The sequence below is a fragment of the Pseudophryne corroboree genome, chromosome 5 (assembly GCF_028390025.1).
Source record: "Pseudophryne corroboree isolate aPseCor3 chromosome 5, aPseCor3.hap2, whole genome shotgun sequence".
In the NCBI taxonomy this organism is placed as follows: Eukaryota; Metazoa; Chordata; class Amphibia; order Anura; family Myobatrachidae; genus Pseudophryne; species Pseudophryne corroboree.
Window position 1 is genome coordinate 299493269 of NC_086448.1, and position 23983 is coordinate 299517251.

The window sequence follows — 23983 nt, forward strand, 5'->3', positions numbered from 1 at the left end:
TGACAGTCAAGCAGCTGCGGCAGAGAGTGTCCCATTACTGACAGCCAGACGGCTGCAGTGAAAGCAGGAGAGAGAGCCGCATGAGTGACAGTGGCAGCAGTGTAGAGGGCACGCCACCTCATGACATGCAGCCTAAGGCAGGGCAGCAGGATCAGCAGAAGCCAGAGTCCAAGCGCCCAGGCCTCCTTCTCATCCGTGACAGCGTCAGCCAGCTGAGTGAGGAGTAGGGGGAGTGGCCAATGCAACTGACTGACAGGAGATTCAGCAGGATGGTGAGAACTGTTTAAACTACACTTCACCTGTCACAGACATTGCAAAGGCTAGGGATAATGCTAGTTTCCTCACATACTTTTAACTATTGACAGCCTATAAAACTAGCTTCAAATATGTATTTCATGTAAACTAAAAAGATACTTTGGGTTCCAGTGTGGACATTATAGAACTTCATAAACTAGTTCCATTTAACATGGGCGTTAAATACTCCATAATTGATGTAACGCCCCATCAAGTGGCCAGTGATCATTTTACAGCCATCCAAAACCCAGGAGCAGCTACAGGGTTGACTAACAAAGGCTATATATAAAAGGAGAGGAATTTATAATTATATGCCCATGCTTACAGGGAAAGAGTATGAACACACCCTCAGCCATTCATCAGACTCAGTAGTAAATTTCCACCTGGATGGAAAGGTTGCAAACAGGAGTCCTTAAATTTCTTACAGTAGTGCTATAACTCAAGCTATTCTTCACATCGAATAGACTCATTATAGTAAATGTATAGACTGGAGCCCTGCTTTTAACTGATGTTCCACATCTGATATTAAATAAATATATATATATATATATATATATATATATACCTCACGGACATAAACTTATACATGGTTGAGTCTGTGTGCACAGTAAAAAGGCCTATGGGCCTATATTATTATATGTGAACCAGTTACCGTGATTTTTCTTATGCATTTTCTGTGTATAGTAATATTTGGGAATGATGAGAAAGTGTAGTGCCCTTGCATACACTGGAACTACTTGGCTTTGTCCCTCTTTAAAGAGATTCAAATAATCGTTTGATACCACCCACTTTGGCATTGCCTAGTAGCATCAGTGTCCGCAAGTGGTAGAGGAGACTAAATCTTATGTTCATATGTTATTTATATGTTATAAATTCTTGCCATGGAAATCTTATGGATAAATCTGAGCATTAAAATTTTAATCTTTCAAGAAGGTGGATCCAGAGTGGTGTAAGATATTAGATATTCAGCATTATATCATATGCACCACCTATACAAGGTGTTAGATGGTTTGGTACACTGAATTGGGCTTTCCCAAGTAGGCCCATAAATACTTTCTGTTACTTGGGTGGAAACACTAATAAAGATAACCTTTTACCGGAAGGTTAAGGGTGGGTACCCTTCAGACAACAAGCTGGTTGGTAACCAAGATTCCCTTATGGGTTAAAGGGGGGGTTACATGTACATTGCATATAGTCAAGACCGAGGGGTAGGCATGGTGGCTTCCTCCACTGTTCCTTTTTTTGCCCTGTTATGTGCCTGGAGACGATCACTGCTACATGGTGACACTTAGGATGTGCCAGAAACCCATCTTCCTGCTCCAGTGCTCTCCTGGGACTTGTTATATCACATAATGAAATCACATGTGTCATGGGACGGTACACCTCTATGCCCTGCTATGGCACCGTCCATCCAAGTTTCACCATTGTGACTGAAGATGTCATCATAAAAAGGTTAGAATGTTGTAAGTAGTGAATTTGTGAATGTTTATTTTTTCATTTTGTTTTTCAAAACCTGCAAGTCCACAATGCATCAAGTATTAAAATGAATATGTCTGCAGTATACCTAGTGTTCGTCCCTGTACTTGTTTATGTTGGATACTTTTATGCTGGGATCTACACACTTATTGGACATGCAAATTCTGAAAGTAGGGATAATTTCAAGGAAACTTGTGACTGCTCAGGATAATTAGGCCAAAACTGAGTAACCATAATGGAACAGAGTGATAACTGTGGTCCCATTATATATTTCAACTTATACAGTAAATAAATATTTTAGATAGGAACTGCATAGATTTATTCCACAATAGTTCAGATAAATATGTTGTTCTCCTACCTGTCAATGATTGCACACATGTCAATGCTGATGTTTGCAAAGCTCCCTTGCTTCCCTTGCTCTATGGCGTGAAGGTCAACCAGCTGGTTATCCACGTGGATGAGCTGCATGCACCCTTGAAAGGAATTCTTGAACATGGGGTGATCAGAGTTGTTTGACTTGTAGTAGAAACCTAAGCAGATATAAAAATTTTAAACAATAAGACAACATTCTGAAATATACAAGAAACATCCTATGACAACAGTAAATAGCTTATTCAACCACAGCTTGTTCCTTGTATGCCTTCTTTTTCATCAATAGTAAGATATTATGAAATGCAAAACTTAATTAAAAAAAGTAGATTACATTGATTCTGTAAATTTCAGTAAAACGAAAAATGTGCATATATATGTATATATATATATATATATATATATATATATTTAATATACAGTACAGTAGTTTTCTTGCAGATGAGATTGATTAGGTAATGTTGTTAAGAGTAGTTTGTCATGTTAAAGGGCACTAAATGGGTAGAAGCAGATAAAATCCTCCCCCAACACAACTAAATAATTTTACTGACTTATCACTGAACAAGACTCCCACAATGAATTAAACCTCCAAAATATACGCCTCATATTATTTGTAATTAATACACTTATTTTAGAGATGTCGGGGTTCAAATTTACTGGGATCTCAAAAGCAGCATCTTTTTGGCTATTGGCTATCATGTATTTTGGATAGCCAATAAGATAAATCTGGATAATTCTGAACTTGCGCCAGTTTGGAGAAAAGAACTGAGTAAACATGAACACGCACATCTCTAATTTATATGAATAGGAAATAATAAAGTTTCTATTTTAAAGATTATTGTATGTGTCCAAGTTTTATTATTTTTCTTTTTAATTTATTTTTTATACAGTTTGGCAGAGTGGATCTCTCCCACATTATGGGGAAAGGGTTAAGATGCTGCAGCCCAGGGAGGAACCACACACTTTCCTCAATTAAGACCAGCTAAGGTATAAAACCTTGTTAGGTGAGTTAGTTAGGGGGAATGTGAGTGAGAGGTTGCACCTCTGGCAGCCTGTGTCGGCCAATCTGAACCCTGACTCTGCTGTCAATAAGTAGACAATGTCTAATTGAGTGTCTACTTATTGAATATCAAATCTTGACCAATATAAAAGGAGATTATTAATAGGTAACAATATCTATAGTCCCCGAAGAGCTTTAATATCTACTGTATATACTGTACTTATGGCTGAATTTCTCCTGTCACAACAAAGGGTGAAATAACCTGAACTTATAGCAGACACAAATTGACACATTTAGAACTTCCTGTATATACAAAGTATCTGTTTATCCATATTTATGTGACAAGAGGCGATCTACAATTTAAACTATATAGCAACAATATAAAGGAAAGGCACAAATAAAACACATGGACACATTCTCAGTAAAGTGAAGTAAACTATATATTCCACTGGCATCCAGTGCGCAGAATAAGTATTTTAATCACAACCTGTATTTCTTTCACTGATCTTTATTGACAGTACTACCTATTTTGCTAGATTTTATCAAATGCTCAAATAAATAATTAAAACGTACGGTTTAATATTGCCTGTAACTGTGCATCACCTTAGAGCAACTAATTTATTTCCCTCTGTCCTCTACTGGTCATATATTCTTGGCTGTAGTCTTTTCCCAAGTCTTTTTCCCAAAAAATGTTTCATGAATGAGGGTTCTTTCAGTAAAATATTACCAAACCTGTGTGACTAGCATCTTTAAGTATCCATTAGAATATGTAAACACAGACTATTACACTATGGGGACTGTGAAAGATCCTCTCTGACCTTACAATATCCCAACTTGATGATTAGGAAGTTTCCCAGTAGAAAGTGCTTCCCAAATACTTTAAAAGTGCTGCATAGCAAGAATGCTTCTAAGAGTATTTGTATACTTGCACATTGCTAGTGAGCCTGCACAGGTTTTCCACTGCACAGGCAGCAAAGAATTCTCGGAATAAATCTTGCAAGCTGTAGTAAAAGGGATGAGTACAAACCAGCTTGGACCCTGTTGAAGTGTTTTAAACAGTTCTGAACATGCCTGAATTGATTTCAACATGATCTAACCTTTTTTACTTTCTCAAATTTTTTAACCAGTTCTATAATTTGAGAAATCACAACAAATGTAGCTATACTGTTCATGCATCCAAGTACTATCCAAAATTAAAGGGCAGAAGAATAACCAGCCAAAATTGACTTCACCCAAGCCAGGCCAGATCTGCAAAATCATACCCATACTTTATTACATCCTACCAAATGGCCAACTTCGACCCCGTTGGGTACTGATAATTGGGACATTCGTATAGGTGCCCATGTATGTATTATATAGATCAGTAATTCATACAGTATGCAGACGAGTATCGATGTGATCACTGGGGGTGGAGCTTTAACTGTGTCCTTGAGTTTTGATGCAGAGTGAAAGAAGAGACACTTCTACTTGATGAAATTGCCATTCCTTAGTTTGGTGCTGCAATATTTTTCAATTACCTGGTATTGCCTCTGATATCTGATTGCAACCTTTAACTGGACAGGTTCATCCTTGATGTTAGTCGCAGAAATTGCAGGTCATTTGCCCAGACAGTGTGGCCGTGAATGTGCATGGGCACTGCGCATGCACCTGCGATCCATAAGATCACATGGTGCATACACTCCTGCGAACGGGTTGTGGGCAGATACGAATAGTCGCAATTGCAGCAATTTCGCACCCGCGCCCCGTTCATAGCAAGGATGGACATGGGCACATCTGTAAATCAGTTGTCAGTTAGGCATAGCTGACATGTCTGGTAGATGAATGGATTGTTACCTTCCACTTTAATTAACAATAAAGCTAAAGTCAATAAAACGAATGATAAGGCCTTTAAGTGGGTATTCTTTTCAAGAACAGGATTTTCATTTACTAATTGAACAGATCCCAGTGGAATTTGGCAATCATTATTTCTTAAAAAATTTAAATCACTCATTGAAATATTGTTTTCTATCACTACTGTAGGTCAAAGACCTCTACAAATCAGTTGCTTGCAGTCATAACCTGGTGATTGCTTATGTTTAATTACTTCTGTTGTGCCATTTGGTGTAAAATTACTTAATCTGTATACAGCCTAAAAGCTGAAAAGTAATGAAACACTATTGGGAAGAAAATGTGTTTTTATAACGAGCATCACTGAGACGCCATCACTAACCCCCAGCTGTGAGACACAGGCAGTAATTGTCTATTACTTTCACTGGTTGCCTGTGTACAAATATCTCAAACTCACTCTACTTAAATAACAAAGAAAAAAACACTATTTATAATCAATGATAGTTTCCTAAATAGATGCGAGTCTCATCTATATGAATGCGTGTTTTGCCTCTTTATTTATTTGTTTTTACTGCAGATTCACAAATGAGAAGAAAATAATAATAGATCCAACATTCCAGAATCCTGACAGCTCTGCATGATTTGCAAGGTAACTTTATATAGGAAACTTTAGTTATTGAAGTGTCATTATTCTGAAGAGACATACTGCTATGTATTCAGGAAATCAATGTGCCTTCTAGATGATTTAGTCCCTGGCCATCTGGCAGGTATCTGAAGAGCAGATAGTTTTTCAGGATATACATTTTTCATATCAATGAAGTGAAGCTGCAACAATGGATTGAGGCTCATCTGTTACACAACTAGAAAACTAGAATACCTTTTGGCACTCTGTCTTAAATCTGTGAGTTTTGATTTGGAGACAAAAATTAGTTTTCTTGGCTAAATAATAGTCATTTACAGTAAATCATGATTAACCATATTATTTTGATAGTAAAGAAATGGAAACTAAAATAATATAGTTCGGTAGACTCCAGAAAAAGTGGTCAAAGATAACTGCTGGGAATAAGAAATCCACTTTATTCAGCCAGTCCACTGAGATCCAGTGACGTACTCTGCTCTCCTAATACTGTATGACATACATCTCTTAAATACACAACTTTGTCCATTCACAAACTTCTACTGTAGTAAAATGAAGCACATCATTGATTAACTCTGTATTGCAGCCTAATTAATCAAACTCCTTCAAGTGTAAATTTTACGTTTTTAATTAATTCCTCTTTAAAGTTTATATGAATCAATATTCAGCATTCAAGACTAATGACAAACTCTACATACTTATTTAATAGATCCTAAATGAAACCCGCTATTACTCAAAAAATGTAAACCATAGTCTTCCAATGTTCACGCTTAGTTTCTGCCTCCTCATTAATGGTCCTTCTACTTTCACAGCTGCAGGAACATTTTGAAAGCATTGCAAAAATTCTTGTGTCAGACTCAAAATGTTCTTGTTGCCAGAAAACTGCTTAGGCAATAGCATCTCCTGAATGTTGGAATCCCAGGGATGTTGGGAGAGACTGTGCCCAGAGATCACAATTATTGGCATAGTAAATGATACTTGATCTTGATAGAGGAGTCTGGGGATGGGACCTCTATAGGACAACATGACGTCTACTGGAAGCCATCAACAAGTAGGCAATAGTAACAGGAAAAAAATTGGGTCTGGTCCACAGGCTCCCCTATAAAATGTTACCTGGAACTGTGGCAAACCAAAGAGATAAAGGGAGTAGGCTTACTGTGGGTATGAGTAAATTGAATTATTGAAACATTTCTCCTATATATTAGCCCAGATCTGTGACTCTGTGACTGTGTGTATAACGCTGGGCGGAGTCACAATGCTGGGCAGAGTGAGAGTCACAGATGTAACCATTCCCTTTACAGAAAGTAGCTGTCCCTACTCCCCCATGATGGTGCTGTCATTCCCCTCTCATCCCTCTCTGTATACTGCCTGTTGCGCTGCAATCCCATGTCTATCTCCTATCATGTGCGATTCATACTACTTGGTGGCGGAAACTGCCCAGGAGACTTCCCCTCCAGACGCCGCACATAGCTGTGGCCGCCCCGCTCCTGTACTCATGCAGAGTCGGTCTCCAGCAGGGGCCGCCCGCACTCTCACTTGTTGCCATAGGTAACTCAGTGAGAGACACTGATGGCTGTGCTCCCCACATACACTGCGTAGTGCCGCTGCTGCTGCCAGGGGTAATACACAGCCCAGTGCGCTGCCTGTCACTCATAATAAGTTAAAGTATTAGCCAGCCTGGGAATGTACAACAAGGAAGTGGGCAGCAAACAGCCAAACAGTCACAGGCATAAATTGTGAGAAACAATGGCGAAGCAGGCTAGGCAATACTGGGCGGGATGGGGAAAGTCCCGTTCAAGGTGTAACTTGAACTTTTTGCATTGCAATAATATAATAATATTACTGTAGCAGCAGTTTATATTGTTGCTAATTCCACTTTTTACACGTAGTATACGTCTAAAGTTTTGTTCCAGTACTGGGTCTCTCAGTAAAAATCCGTTTGCCACAAAAAAAAGTGTACACCAGACATCCTCCAATATTTTCAAAACTAAAAAAGCTAGCAAAAATATCTCCTATATATTTGCCCAGATCTGTGACTCTGTGACTCATTTCCAAACGCTGGGCGGAGTCACTATGCTGGGCGGAGTCAGAGTCATAGAGTCACATATCTGGGTGGCTGGATGCAGGGCATGATCCCTTAACTTTATGGTGAGTGGTGAGCACTTTAAATATAGTTGATGAGAAGCAGACGCACCTAAGATGCAGAGGTCGAGCTCCATCCCTGACCACATGCTGCTGTGTCTATTTCCATCCTGCCCAGTGCACCCGCCCCACCACCCGCAGCACCCCGCACCTCCCCCAACCACGGCACCCCACACCCTCTACCACCTGCAGCACCCCTGCAGCCACCCCTCTCCCACCTGCAGCCCCCCTGGACCCCCTCCCCCATGGCACACCCGCGCCTTCCCCTCTACCCCAGCCGTTGCGCCTCCGCTCACCCTACCCCACCCACGGCACCCCTGCACCCACCCCTCCACCACCCACAGTGCCTCCAGACCCCCTCCCCCATCTGCAGCACCCCCACACCTGCCCCTCTCCCACCCACAGCACCCCCGCCCCTCCCCCACCTTCGGCGCCTCCGGACCCCCAACCCCTCCCATGGCACCCCCACACCCGTCCCTTCCCCATCTGCAGCGCCTCCAAAACATCCCAGGCAGCCCCGTACCTGTCCCTCTCCAACCTGTGGCACCCTCACCCCTTCCCCACCCGCAGCACCTCTGGACCCCCTCCCCCATCTGTGGCCCCCATCCCCACCAGCAGCACTTCCCGAACCCCTCCACCATCTGCGCACCCCCCGTATCCACCTTTCCCCTACCCATAGCACCTCCGGACCCCCTCCCACATCCACGTTTATCCCGCACCCACCACTCCCCCAACCACAGCACCTCCCCTCTCCCACTTTTGGCATCCCCACCCCTCCCTCACCCGCAGTGCCTCTTGACCCCCACCCCTATCCATGGCCCCCACCACCACCCGCAGCACCTACCGACCCCCTCCAACATCTGCACACCCCACGTATCCACCCCTCCCCCACTCATAGCACCTCCAGACCCCCTCCCACATCCGCGTTTCCCCCGCACCCACCACTCCCCCAACCACAGCACCTTCGGCCCACTGCACCTCCAGCCCACTCCCCCACCTGCCCCCCTCAACCGCAGCATCTCCAGACACCCTCCCCCATCCGCAGTCCCCCCTGCACCTGCCCCTCACCCATCCGCAGCACCTCTGCATCCCCTCCCCCATCCACAGCACCTCCTCTCCACCCACCCTTCCACCACCCACCTCTCCCCACCCACAGAACCTCCAGACCCCCACCCCCATCTGCGGTCCCCCCACAGCCACCCCTCCTCCACCCGCAGCCTCTACAGACCTACATTCTGTACATTGTGCCCTGCAGGTGCTGTTCACGCCCTCGCAAAGGGGCTACAACCTTTCGTCGTGCAATTTTTAACCACTAACAAAACTAGGAATGCAGGTAATACTCCATATAGTACAAATATTGAACACAAGAAAGGCGTGCAGGGGTTAAGGAGGTGTAGCCCCTTGCGACGGTGTGAAGAGCGTCCATAGGGCACGATGAATCACCTAGTATATATATATTTTGCAAGTGTGATTCATCAAACATTACATAGTTCTGAATTTTTTAAACTTACAAATATTTCAATGTGTTACTTACTGTACGTATGTAATATACACCAGCATGTACGATATACTGTGATTTACAATTATCATTAAAACTGCTGTAACACTGGGTTATTCTTAAAACATAAAATGTAACAGAGAATTTGATGATTTAAGTTCTTAGTTTAGTTTCCCTACAAAAGTCATATTGATTAAGCACATTTATCAATTTGTTTGAATACATACATTTTGTCTCTGATATCTCTAACTTTGAACTTAACATGTAGGGTGGGATCAGTGGCTCATGGTACGCAACAGAGCAACTTAAAGAAAAATATAGTAAGATAAAAGAAAAACACAAAAAGGTGTACTCTTCATAAAGGCAATGATGGTGAATGTGCCTCTGACGAACATATATCTTATATTTTCAATGTGTTGCTTTGCAGAAATAAAACAGAAAGGAAATGCAGAGATGTTTAAAATGACAGCAGAAACAATGCAAAATGAGAGATAAATACATCTGATTGTAATGGATACTTTCTTTAGAACAACTATCTTATCAACATGCAGCGGGGAAAAGAAGGCTTTTGTGATCAGAATGCAATGGTAAATGCTTTCAGGCTAATTATGTATGGTGGAGAAAAAAAATGAAAGTGTTCTTTATACAATACATGTTCAAAGAAAATGATTGTGAAGTTTTAGCCTTTTCAACAGCCTTATGTGTTTGAACTGTAAGGCACTTACTGCAGGTGTTAAGGTTAAAAAACTGAGAGATGTGATATTGCAGCCCTAGGTAATGTCTCTGGAGAGTGAGGGAGGCAATTGCTTCCTAAGGATGTAGTTAATGTATTGCTACTATTTGTCAATCAATCAACTCATCTAGTGAACAGCCTAAATGCAATCTTTACAGAAAAAGCAACTAGGGTATAGTGATTTCCCAATGTTCTTTCAGGAGACAGAGCTAACTAGCGGTGAAATACTCCTTTGGTTCATGCCATGAATAGCAACAACAATATTAATGCTTACAAATGCCACTTTATAAGGTACACAGGTACACCTACACTTTAATGTAAATATCTAATTAACCAGTTATCTTTTGGTGATCACAGACAATAATTGTAAATTAGCTATAACCTACAGAAAGTGTTAAGGCCAGTACTCACTTGGCGATGTGGGAGAGATGTGTGCTGAGCGATCCACTCAGCACACATCTCTCCCGCCGCTCAGCACAGCGCGATGTGTGCTGAGCGTGCGGGGGGAGTGGGGGGGGGGGGGGGCGCTCATTTCACCCAGCAGGTAAAATGAGCGACCTGCTAGATTGGCCTGCATGCAGGCCAATCTAGCACCAGCGATAGCAATGCGCGGGGCTGTGCATCGCTATCGCTGTAGGGGGTACACATGGAGCGATTATGCTTAAAATCTAAGCAATCTAGTCATATTGCTTAGATTTTAAGCAGTGATCGCTCTGTGAGTACCCCCCTTAAGGAAGTCCAGAGATGTGGGGCTAATACCTAGATCTCACCCATCGTGAAATCAATAAACACAGGGTTCCTAATTTGTTAGCACCTACATACTCAGGGATCACCCTCATTTAAAAGAAAGAGTCCCCTCTCTTAAACAAAGTGAACATCAGTAACGATTTCTGGCAATCACAAGATAATAACACCCTATGCCAGAGGTTGTCAAACGCGGTGCTCAAGGCACCCCAATGGTCCAGATTTTAAGTTTATCCATGCTTGGTCACAGGTGACTTACTTAGCACCTCAGTAAATTTGATTCAACCATCTGTGCTGAGCCATGGATATACCTAAAACCTAGACCGTTGGGGTCCCTTGAGGACCGAGTTTGAGAACCTCTGCCCTATACTACAGAAACTATACAGAGGTTTTAAGGGTTCTAATGCACAGATCTTCCCCATCCTGGCATCATTAAACACCGGGTGTATAAAACCAGTGGGGTGATGAAGTTGCACCATGCAAGGAAAGAGAGCAGTAAGTTAGTGTGCTGCATTACCATACAGTGGTGAATGCAGAGGGGGTTTCTGAGTACACAGAACCCCCCAACACACCAAGTTTTTCCTCAGACGGTGACAGCTGTATGTCTCCATCTCTACAGTGGAGTGGTTGGGCCACGATTGGAACCCAGTCACTGTAAATTATGTTTTAACCTGATGACTGCTGGTTTTCTTACAATTCCAACTCTCCTTGTCGATAATTCTATAAATACAATATTTTCAAATTAGACATTGGATAAAATGAGCAACACTATGGAGTCGAACCATACAAATGCCCCCAAATCTATTTTTAACAATGTTTACAAAGGGACATACTGTACTGTAGAAGTGGTGGGATTAAAACTATCTTATTACATCTCCTTAAACTCCTCATAATGTACATGTATAATATACAGTAGCTACAATGCAAACCTGATTTAAACATGGTGTTCTCAAATGACTAGGACAGTTATAGACAAGTTTACAAATTTATGTATATAAACTAATCATATAATTTAAATCTGCAATTAACATACAGTAATTATATAGTAACCACAAAATAAAAGAGGCTCTGCTCATGGTGCATACTGTATGTTACCATCACTAGAATTAGCAATGTTACATCACTTCTCTCCACAAAACACAAAGAAATGGTAGTTTTTATTGGGAGAACCCAGAGATGAACTGGGGCTGCTTTTCGGCCATAGCAATTGTGTGCGTATGTGAAAGGGGGTGCATGCACGTGCAAGGGGGCATGTGGACACTGTTCATGGTGGTGTGCCACTTGTCAGGGGGCCGTGGACTCGTGGCACGCCCACAATTTTCTTTTGAAGCGGGCAGTTCAGTAGGGGGACACTGCTCAAAGGGGGTACGTCGTGAGTCAAGGGTGCGTGGAATTGCGGCACACCACAATATGTCTTTAAAACAGGCACTTCGGATGAGGGGGGGAGAGAGCAAAACAGAAAGCCGAAAGTTGCCCTCGGCCTGCCGGGCTCTAGGTGTGCCAGAAGTGCCAGATGGACAGTCTGGCCCTGGCAGAACCTATGGTGCTGACATGCGTCAGCAGTGTGTGATGAAGGTCAATAGGCATGATGAATAGTTTAACCAGGGATTGGTTTATTAACCAGGTAGAAAAGGGGATGCTACACAGGGTAAGTGCAACTGGTATAAAATGCAGGTCCTTACAGTACAACAAATCCAGCCAGTAACAGGTTAATGAAGGTGGTGTGTGCAATAACAAACTTCTATTGGCTAGCTAACTATCTGCCTCTACTCAGACTAATGTGTCATACACAGGGAGGTAAGGTAGTTACAGTATCTAGCCAATAGACATTTGTTGGCTAAGGAGGCTGGGGGGTGGGCTGATGATCTGATGCGTTGTCCTGTCTGATGCTGCCGCACCTGGTTCCTGGTGGATTCATGCATATAGTGAGTCCCGATTAGCGATATTGCAGCAATTAAGAGGGCAGTTGGTATGGCTACCTTATTTCAATTTTGGACTGCGCTACAACCCCATCACCACAAATGCCATTGGTAATGACCCAGTTATACTGTACTTCAATAAAACAAATTAATTGCTTGCACTATGATACCTACAGTACCTGTAAGATCTGTCAGGTAACTGTAGGAACTGTGGTGCTGCTAATAACAAATATATTTTCTGTCATTTTATGGTAGCATTAAAATAAATTAATGAGAATGGTTGCAATGGGCAACTCAACCCTTTCTGCATAGTTTATTGGTGGAACAGTATTCATATACCGGTAGTTCTTGCTTATCATGGCAAAGAATCAAACATTTATAGTTTTGTTTTTACCGTAAACAGGAAATTGTGCATTTATCATCCAAGAACCTTCCAGAACTACATCGTTCATGCATTTTGATAAAAGCTTTTATCATCTTAATGTAGCACTAACTGTTAAATGCAAGTTTTTAAAGAAAAGAGCTACCATTAGAGATGAGTGGTTCAGTTAGTAGATATGTTTGTGATATTAAGCTAAGCTGACACTTTTGTAAATATTTGAATATGGGGAGAATAGAAAAAAAATGAAAGAAAACATTTTCTTCTAATGTTTTTTTTTTTTAAAGTATTTATTGATTTTCCAGAAATAAAGTAACACACATGTGTAATAGACAGTATACAGACTTACATGGTCAAATACGCTATCAGCAATGGCAACATAGGCAGTGTGACCAACAGTAAATGCATCAAGGAGGAAATTAGCAAATGTGCCATATGGTATCCAGAAATATATATAGGAGACTGCAAGTCCATAAACCGCAAATATAGATAACAACTTTTAACAGGATAGAACAGAGTTTGAAGGAGAGAAGAAATGGGGGATAGAGGGGGGGGGGAGGGAAGATAGGGGAAGGGTGATCTATGCCTAACTGTGCAAGCACCTGACATATAGTGAACAGAGTTTTTCAGAACTAACATTCGATGGTGAACATTACTAAATATGAAGATCACAAAATGATATGCTCACAGGAGAAAGTGGCGGGAATTTTCGTAGAATGAAAAGTTGTAAAACGTGATAGAGTTCTAGAGAGTAATTGGTGTTTTACTATGTAAGCAACATTTTCCTATGTAAGTACCAATCCGTGGATTCAAATCGAGCAAAAATCTGGGCCTGAGATACATGTGGGAGGGTACTAATATAAGGGTTCCATTTTTTGTCAAATTTGGCTATGCCACCTTCTGAGTTAGCTATGGTAGAGAAGCGATCTATAAACATAATCTTAAGAAGCGAGGCATGAACTGCTGATAGAGTTGGGGCATGTTTAGATATCCATTTCTGGAGAATAACTTTTTTAGCTATAGTAACTATCAATGTCAGGAGTGGGTAGATGTGTGTATATGTGTTGCCCAAGTTCCAAACCGAAAAATCTGCTAATAGTAAAGCCTGTGGGTGTAATTAAACTTTAATCCCAAGACTATTATTAATATTACATTATTAATAATGAATTGTACTATTTTGTTCCAGAATCGTTTGATGCTACCACACTCCCAAAAGTTATGAAAGAACGTTGCCGAAGAGTGGAAGCACTTCAAGCAACGCCCGGTCTCCTCAACCACAAAATGTTTCCTCTGTGCTTGTGAGATATAAGCCCTATACACAGTTTTTACATGTACCTCTTGCAATGATGCTTTCAATATTTGCATTGTTTTACCACAGTGGTGGAATATGGAGTCTAAATTTGTAAGACTCGGAATAAATTTGTTCCATGACTGAACAACTCGATTTTGAAGTCCATCACAGGAGATACTAAGCAAATCGTTGTACAAATATTTAGTTTTCTATGGACGGGAGCAGGATAGGTTCATTAACGAGAAAAGAGGGTCAGTCAAAGTGGAATCTGTCATCACCGGCGGCAATGAGTCTATGTAATGTCGAATTTGGAAGTAGGCATAGAGGTGGGAAACGTGTAAACCAAATTTTTCTTTTAGTGTGGCGAATGGTAATAGGACACAACCGGGGTCAAAGACATCTTCAATTTTCTTAATGCCTTTTAAACGCAGGCGTCGAAAAATTGCATCATCAATGCCCGGAGTGAAAAGTGGATTACCCCATAAAGGTAGATACTGGGAGTATAATGGATTCCTAGACAATTTCCTATTGGCCGCCCACCAGCACTGATAAATATCACTGAACAATGGGTGGGAGCGTATAGAGTCAGGGATCATGGAGCTAGGTGTATGCAGGAGAGCACTAGGAGAGAAAGGGGTAAACAGAGCACAGTCCAGTTCATACCAGGTAAACATGCTGCGTTCATGGAACCAATCCAGAACATATCTGAATAGGACCAACTGTGAAAAATGTAATATATCAGGGAACCCTATACCCCCCTTATCCCTAGGCAATTTTAACAATCTACTAGAGATCCGTGGTTTACCACCTTTCCAGAGGAATCTACTGAACGTATTCTCAATCTTTTGTATGTCTGACTTCGACAGTCGTAAAGGTAGCATTTGTATCATGTAGGATAGTTGAGGAAAAATCACTGACTTAATTAATGCATTCCTACCCAATACAGACAAAGGCAAAGTCGTCCAGGTGTCAAGTTTTTTAGTGATAGATTTAATAATCGGGGTAAAATTTAGATTATAAACGTCTCGAAGAGTCACCGGTATCTGAACCCCTAAATATTTTATAGCTGAAGTAGCAATTTTAATATGTCGAAACGGACCTTGTGTGTCTAAATAGATGGGTGGACCATTCAATGGGAGCAGTTCAGATTTGTGTACATTTATAGAATATCCAGAGAATGAGCCAAAAGCATTAATTAGGTCAAAGGCTGCTGGCAATGTTAAATCAGGACATGACATGAGTAGCAACATATCATCGGCAAATAATGAGAGGCGGAGGTCAAGATCACCCACTCGAATGCCATGATACAAGGGGGATTGTCTAATTGATATGGCTAGTGGCTCCAGAGCCACTGCAAACAGAAGTGTGGAGAGGGGACATCCTTGACGGGTACCCCGTTGGATAAGAAAAGGCTGTGACAGAAAACCATTGCAGAGGATTCTCGAATAAGGTTTGCTATACAATATCGGCATGTAATCAACAAAACGGGGAGGGGGGGGAACCAAATCTAGACATTGTGTCAAATAAATGATCCCAGAGCACCATATCAAATGCCTTTTTCGCATCTAAGGATAGTATAGCTGCAGTAGCAGCAGATCTGGAGCCCTGGAATGTAAGAATGGCTGATAAAACCTTCCGAATATTCACCGTTGAGGAACGGCCCATAATGAAACCCGTCTGATCACAATGTATAATAGAAGGTAAGATCAATTTGAGCCTCTCTGCAAGGATCTTTGTCAACATCTTGTAATCTAAATTGAGCAAGGATATAGAGCGATAAGATCCAGGGTCAGATAGGTCTCTACCAGGTTTGGGTAGGACAGTAATTGTGGCAGTGTTGAAATACAGGGGTAGTTCTCCAGTGGAGAGAATATCATTAAAGACTCTAGTCAATAAAGGTGTCAATTTGGGAGAAAATAATTTTCCCATTTTTTAGGTTAGCTATGGTCCTACAGACCTCCGTCTCAGTAATAGCCGCCGTCAACGTGGCACCAAGGGTAGTTGCCAGTTGAGGGACAGGCAGATCTTCCCAAAAATCGTTGGAGTGGGAAGAGGGCGAAGAGGTGGTTGGTTTAGAGTACAGAGAGGTATAATAAGTGTGCATGACCTGAGCAATCTGGGCATTGGTAGATGTAAGTGAACCTTCCGGGGTCCAGAGAGGATGTATTAGCATCGGGGGGCGTTGGCCTTGCAGTAAATGTGAGAGTAATTTACCCGATTTATTACCAAATCGATGAAACCTGACATCTTTCTTAAAGGAATATCTAGATTCCATTTTAAGAAGTAAACTATCAAAGGCCTGTTTGGCTGTGCCGTATAAAATTTTATTAGCAGGGGTCAGAGCTGATTTATAGGTCTGGAAAGACTCCGTTAGTGTGGATCGCGCCTGTAAATATTCGGAGTTTAAAGCTTTGTATGTTTGGGATGTATGACAGATAATCTCCCCTCTAAGGACCGCTTTCGAGGCTTGCCAAAACATCTGAGGCGAGCTCGAAAGGGTCTCAGAGTTGGTTCTGCAATAGGAATCCCAGGTGGATTCTATTTTATTCCTAACGGTAAGAGAGTGGGACAGAGAGGAAGGGAATCTCCAAGACCGAAATGTGCTCCTCTCAGTGCATAATTTCAATTCTATCCATACCACCGCATGGTCAGAGAGCACAATTGGTTCAATCATACCTCTAAGCACATGGGACAATAATTTGTCAGAAATAAACACATAATCTATTCTGGATAGAGTTCTGTGTGCTGCAGAAAGACATGTATAATCTTTTTCTATGGGGTTCAGAGATCTCCAAACATCTAACAATTGTAAAGATTGTGCAAACCAAGATACACCATATTTAGGTAAGGAAGTGCCTCTAGTGCATGGCAGTTGTTTATCCAGATGAAGGGAGGTGACCATATTGAAATCACCACCTAACAGAAGCGGGACATCATGAAACGGTGCTAGGATGCGCGTTAGTTTGCGTAAAAATAGTGGTATTTTAGTATTGGGAGCATACACATTACATAATACATATGGACAACGGTCCAGCATCACCTTACAAATTATAAATCTACCTTCAGGGTCATCAATCACAGACGTGAGCGTAATCGGAACAGTAGTTTTGACCAATATTGCCACCCCTCTGGCTTTGGAGGTAAAAGGGGAGGATGCAAGAACTTTCCACTTCAAAGCATTAAGCTTTAGCATTTCAGAGGCCACTAAGTGTATTTCCTGCAAATAAACAACATCAAGTTTCATTCTATTCAAATATAACAGTATTTTCTTCATTTTCTGTGGCGAGTTAATTCCACCAAAGTTCCAGGAACCTAATTTAACAGTTGACATTGGGCATAATAAGCATGGTAATTAGTCGGTACATCCTAAACATATGAAAATTCAGTTGCATCTATCTTTGAGGAGAGGGGTAAACTGGGAGAGTTGGAGAAGGGAAGTAGAAAAGAGAAAGAAATGAAAGGGGGAACAGTGTGGTACAGTTAGAATTATCTGTACCATACAGATGGCATTGGAAGTAGGATAAAAGTAACCCTCCGAGTAGCAGCAGGGTGCTTAAAAGAAACAGGACAAACAACATAAAACAAAAACAAAACAAAGAGATATCAACAAGACATCCGGGGTACATTAGTTCACAAACAAAGTCCATATTGAGGACAGAGCTGGTCCTCGCCGATCCCGCCAACAGCTAGAAACAGGAAAGCAGACGCCCCTGCAATAGAAGAGCAGCTCCAGCCTGGTAAGTGTGAGATATCCATCGTAAGTCAATGAAAAGGCCTCAGGAGAGGACATAGTCACGTACATATAAACAGCAAGGCGTTTGAGGTGTGCAGCTGAATAGGTCACAAAAAGAAGTAGTCGGAGAACAAACAATGTCAGTCCTCGTCATTGTCATCAGAAGCAGCAGCAGCACCATCTTCTTCTTTCAAAAAGGCTTCGGCATCCGCTACAGAGAGAAAGTCAGTAAAGGACGTGCCAGAATAAATGTGCAGCCGTGCCGGTTACAGTTGGGAAAACTTTCTGTTACACTGTATGAGGTGAGAACAGAGAGAAGAAAAGGCTTTCCTCGCCTTAGAAAGTTCAGCTGAATAATCCTGAAATATCAGAATCTAATGGGAGTCCCAGGCAATATTGCGTATTTTGCGAGAGGCCCTCCAGATCACCTCCTTGTGCAGAAAGTTGAGACATTTAGAAAGCCCCACCCGGGGTCTGGCACCATCATATGTTTTCTGAGCACCTATCCTATGTGCACGCTCAATTACCATATCATGACAGGCAGCAGAGATGCTGAGAAGCTCCGGTAAGGTAACACGTAAAAAGGTGTACAACTCGGTGCCTTTGAGGGTTTCTGGAAGACCAATTATTAGATTCGATCTGCGCGATCGATTTTCAAGGTCATCGAGTTTATTGCAAATCTGATGGTGTGATTTCGTAACAAGCTGCACTTCCTGCTTGAGCACAGATACATCATGAAATAATTCCCCTGCACGTTGTTCAGTTTGAAGAACTCTATGTGATAAGTGTGCTATCTGCTTGCTAATATCGGCTGTCTGAGCCTGCAGAAGGGAACCTATAGCAATGCGGATCGCTTCCACCATGTCATTATATGTGACAGGTGCTGCTGGAGTGAAAAGAACTTGGTCTCCTGGGGGCACAGCTGGGGAGACACTGACCTGCGGGGTAGGAGAGATAGGAGCGTCTGGGGAGCCTTGGAGATCTGTACTGGGTAAGGAAGGGGGAGCAAGCAGTGGAGCTCCGGCGTCCAGCGCCATCTTGGATTCGTCGCGGCGCTTCTCTTTTTCCTTCTCCTTCTTCTTGCTGGGCATGGCGGTCGTTAAATACCGCTCCATACAGCGGTCCCGGCACACGGCTCTGATGGGGAGGCTGTTGCAGAGGCACTTGGAGGCTATAAGCCTAGTAAAAGATGCTGTAATCGGTGGGCAGCACGGAGCTCTCCCCTCATGTTGCCGTTCTCATAGCAGCCGGAACCGGAAGTTTCTTCTAATGTTTATTGTTTTGTTTTTTTTAATAACATGTTTTGTACTAAGCAAAACTGACATTGTTCACTTATTCAGTAATCCTCTACTAATAAAGTTCATGCACTAATTTTTTTTATGATTTGCGGCCCCAACAGTCACAAACAATTTAATGAACTGTCAATCTTGCTAAATTACATCATTGGGGTATATTTACTAAGGTCCCGATTTTGACCGAGATGCCGTTTTTTCTTCAAAGTGTCATCTCGGTAATTTACTAAGCAAAAATCACAGCAGTGATGAGGGCATTCGTAATATTTTGGAAGTCCTAGGAAAAAATCACGAATCAATACACCATCGGTCAAATACGCCTGCAATTTGGTAGAAATCGGGAATTTACTAAAAAGTGCAAATCACAAACACTGCCGACAATAGCCAAACACTGCCGTGCAGAAATACAAATCGTAAAAAAGTGCTAAAAAAAAACAGACCTGCTTTTTTATCCCGTGTTTGGATAGGCATGCAGGGATCCATGAGATCCGTGCATGTTTATCAGTGGGAAGGGGATGGGAAAGTGTTAATTTTTTGATAAAAAATTGCGTGGGGTCCCCCCTCCTAAGCCAAACCAGCCTCGGGCTCTTTGAGCCGGTCCTGGTTGCAAAAATATGGGGGAAAAATTGACAGGGGTTCCCCCATATTTAAACAACCAGCACCGGGCTCTGCGCCTGGTCCTGGTTCCAAAAATACGGGGGACAAAAAGCGTAGGGGTCCCCCGTATTTTTGAAACCAGCACCGGGCTCCACTAGCTGGACAGATAATGCCACAGCCGGGGGTCACTTTTATACAGCGCCCTGCGGCCGTGGCATTAAATACCCAACTAGTCACCCCTGGCCGGGGTACCCTGGAGGAGTGGGAACCCCTTAAATCAAGGGGTCCCCCCCTCCAGCCATCCAAGGGCCAGGGGTGAAGCCCGAGGCTGTCCCCCCCATCCAATGGGCTGCGGATGGGGGGCTGATAGCCTTTGTTGTAAGTTATGAATATTGTTTTTAGTAGCAGTACTACAAGTCCCAGCAAGCCTCCCCCGCAAGCTGGTACTTGGAGAACCACAAGTACCAGCATGAGGTGGAAAACCGGGCCCGCTGGTACCTGTAGTACTACTACTAAAAAAATACCCCAATAAAGACATAACACACACACCTTGAAAGTATAACTTTATTGCATACATACACACCACCATATACACATACTTACCTTATGTTCACACGAGGGTCGGTCCTCTTCTCCATGTAGAATCCATGGTGTACCTGTGGAAAAAATTCAACTCACCAAATCCAGTGTAGAGGGCTCCTCGGGTAATCCATTTGTAATCCACGTACTTGTAAAAATAAAAAAACGGACACCCGACCACGAACTGAAAGGGGCCCCATGTTTTCACATGGGACCCCTTTCCCTGAATGCCAGAAACCCCCTCTGACTTATGTCTAAGAGGGTTTCTTCAGCCAATCAGGGAGCACCACGTTGTGGCACCCTCCTGATCGGCTGTGTGCTCCTGTACTGTCTGACAGGCGGCACACGGCAGTGTTACAATGTAGCGCCTATGCGCTCCATTATAACCAATGGTGGGAACTTTGTGGTCAGCGGTGAGGTTACTTTCGGTCACCCGCTGACCACAAAGTTCCCACCATTGGTTACAATGGAGCGCATAGGCGCTACATTGTAACACTGCCGTGTGCCGCCTGTCAGACAGTACAGGAGCACACAGCCGATCAGGAGGGTGCCACAACGTGGCGCTCCCTGATTGGCTGAAGAAACCCTCTTAGACATAAGTCAGAGGGGGTTTCTGGCATTCGGGGAAAGGGGTCCCATGTGAAAACATGGGGCCCCTTTCAGTTCGTGGTCGGGTGTCCGTTTTTTAATTTTTACAAGTACGTGGATTACAAATGGATTACCCGAGGAGCCCTCTACACTGGATTTGGTGAGTTGAATTTTTCCACAGGTACACCATGGATTCTACATGGAGAAGAGGACCGACCCTCGTGTGAACATAAGGTAAGTATGTGTATATGGTGGTGTGTATGTATGCATTAAAGTTATACTTTCAAGGTGTGTGTGTTATGTCTTTATTGGGGTATTTTTTTAGTAGTAGTACTACAGGTACCAGCGGGCCCGGTTTTCCGCCTCATGCTGGTACTTGTGGTTCTCCAAGTACCAGCTTGCGGGGGAGGCTTGCTGACCCCTACGCTTTTTGTCCCCCGTATTTTTGGAACCAGGACCAGGCGCAGAGCCCGGTGCTGGTTGCTTACATATGGGGGAACCCCTGTAAATTTTTTCCCCATATTTTTGCAACCAGGACCGGCTCAAAGAGCCCGAGGCTGGTTTGGCTTAGGAGGGGGGACCCCACGCAATTTTTTTTTTAAGTTTAAACATTTTTTTTTTTTAACAAGGTGCACAATGAACCCCAGCACGGATCTCTCAGATCCGGCCGAGATTCATTGTATTAAAGTCGGCAGTGTTTTACAAGTCACTCACGTAAAACACTGCCTAAAAAAACGAATGACATCGACATCGGAAAAACCGAAAATGCAGACTACGGCAGCTTAGTAAATTAGTCGTAATCAATTCAAAAAGTTGCATATTTACACTTTCGATGTCATTCGTGATTGAACTTTGACCTCAAACGGGAAAATATGATTCTTAGTAAATTTACCCCATTGTCTTGCTACCACTAAATTATGAAATAGTCAACAAGTCAATCAAGAACCTCTCAAAGGTCACTACATGAAAAATAAACTGTAAACACTGGGTACATGCGTAATGAAAAGCATTGCAGATGGCCTTTCAGAGCCTGAAATTGAATAATAGACAGGAAGCAAGATGGCAAGTAGTCACATGATGTACGGTATACACACTCAGACTACCTATACACCGTCATGGACGACATTAATAGATGGTATTCGGTCTATAGATCTCCACTTAAAAGGTCTACAGTCAATAGGTTGACCACTAATGGTCGACATACACTAGCTCGACAGGGTCAACACGCATATTGTCAACACAAGTTTAAAAAAACCCAATATATAACTTTTTCATACTTTACCATCCATGTCAACTACAATTGGAAATCGGAACCTGCCCGAAGTATAGCGTGCGGACACGGTACACTAATGGGGCTTGTTTGTGACAGAAAACTGACAAAACACCCCCACAAAAAACAAATTGTGTCTACCTTTTTTGTGTCGACCATGTCCATGTTGATCTTCTAACACGGTCGACCTTTTCTGTCAGCCTATTCCATGTCGACATTTTGACCGTGTTGACCTAATGCATGTCGACCATTAGTGGTCGACCTTTTGACTGTAGACCTTTTTAGTGTAGATCTAATAATCCATACCCTTAATAGATACGGTACAGCGAATGTCCTTTGGTGCATTTTCACAATGTTTCAATTTTCACAGATGCTTTAAAAGTGAATGTCATATGGCAACGACAGACATTGCTACACAATTATGATTAAGTGGTAACTTTCTTTTTCTTGTGTAGCACTGAAGTACTACAGTACAGGGAAACTAAGGTAGTGTAATTGTAGTGGAGTTATCTCATGAGTTTATTTATTTATTTGACTTTGCCAAATAACTCACTAGAAATTCAATGACATATTCTAGGAAAATGCATGTACATGAGCAGAGAAATGAGTTGTAATGATTTTATTAACAAGAGAGCACAAAAATGATAAGAATCTTTTAGGATAATTTACAGATAAATTAGAAAATGTAGATTTATCATGCTAGTGCTAAAAGGCTCAGTCTGCCTGTCAGCTAGTTCTCTGAGCACTCTCTAGTATTACTCCCTCTCTCTTGTGTGCTCTCTCTACCTAAGGGTGGTCAAGGCCAGAGACGTCACCAGGTGACCTCTGTATTACTACACCCTCCCCTCACCCTGCCAGAGACCCACCGCCCGAAAAGGGGATGTAGACTAATGTAAAGGGGTGTTGCCTCACAGATCTCCTCTTCTTCACTCCGGGGGTGTGTCAAGCTTTCCCAGAGATGCTGGCTGCCACTGGAGATTGGGCAGCGTGCAGTGTCGGCTCCTTATCTGTGACAGGACCTGAGTGCTGCAGAGGATTATCACACTGCAGCACTTGGCTCCTGTCACTGCAGAAGAGTCGGCACTTTGGTGTCACCCCTTACATGGGTAACACCTGGGTGCGGGCCGCACCCCCTGCACCTGCCTTCTGATGTCTCTGGTGAAGGACACAAGTTAAAGTAGCAAAATAAGTCTGAGGATATACAATATAACTACCTGGGTTCTTTATAAAATGTATTGTTAAGTGGATTACAAGTTAAAAGGGGAGTGGTTTGGTTTAAATAACCAGTGTTGAATGACATAGGGGATTATTCAGGTTTGTTAACAAACCAAAAAAGTTAGCAAATGGGCAAAACTATGTTGCACTGCAGGTGGGGCAGATGTAACATGTGCAGAAAGATTTAGCTTAGGGTGGGTTATATTCTTTCTGTGCAGAGTAAATACTGGCTGCTTTATTTTTACACTGCTGGATTTCAGTTTGAACACACCTCGCCCAAATCTAACTCTCTCTGCACATGCTGAAAGTGGACAAATCTATGGGTCCAGATGGGATACATCCAACGATACCAAAAGAACTCAAAGAGGTGATTGAATTATTCATCCAGTCATTAGCTACA

General features: G+C 42.5%; 1 protein-coding gene across 3 annotated transcripts in view; it reads right to left on the minus strand.

Annotated features, from left to right (window-relative positions):
• Positions 1-23983, minus strand: part of CNTNAP2 (contactin associated protein 2) — a 2955022-nt gene that overhangs the window by 1365866 nt on the left and 1565173 nt on the right. For all 3 annotated transcript variants that reach the window (XM_063922438.1, XM_063922437.1, XM_063922439.1), the window contains exon 10: positions 2129-2300. In XM_063922438.1, the coding sequence (XP_063778508.1) occupies positions 2129-2300 (172 nt within the window). The remainder of the gene's footprint in view (positions 1-2128; positions 2301-23983) is intronic.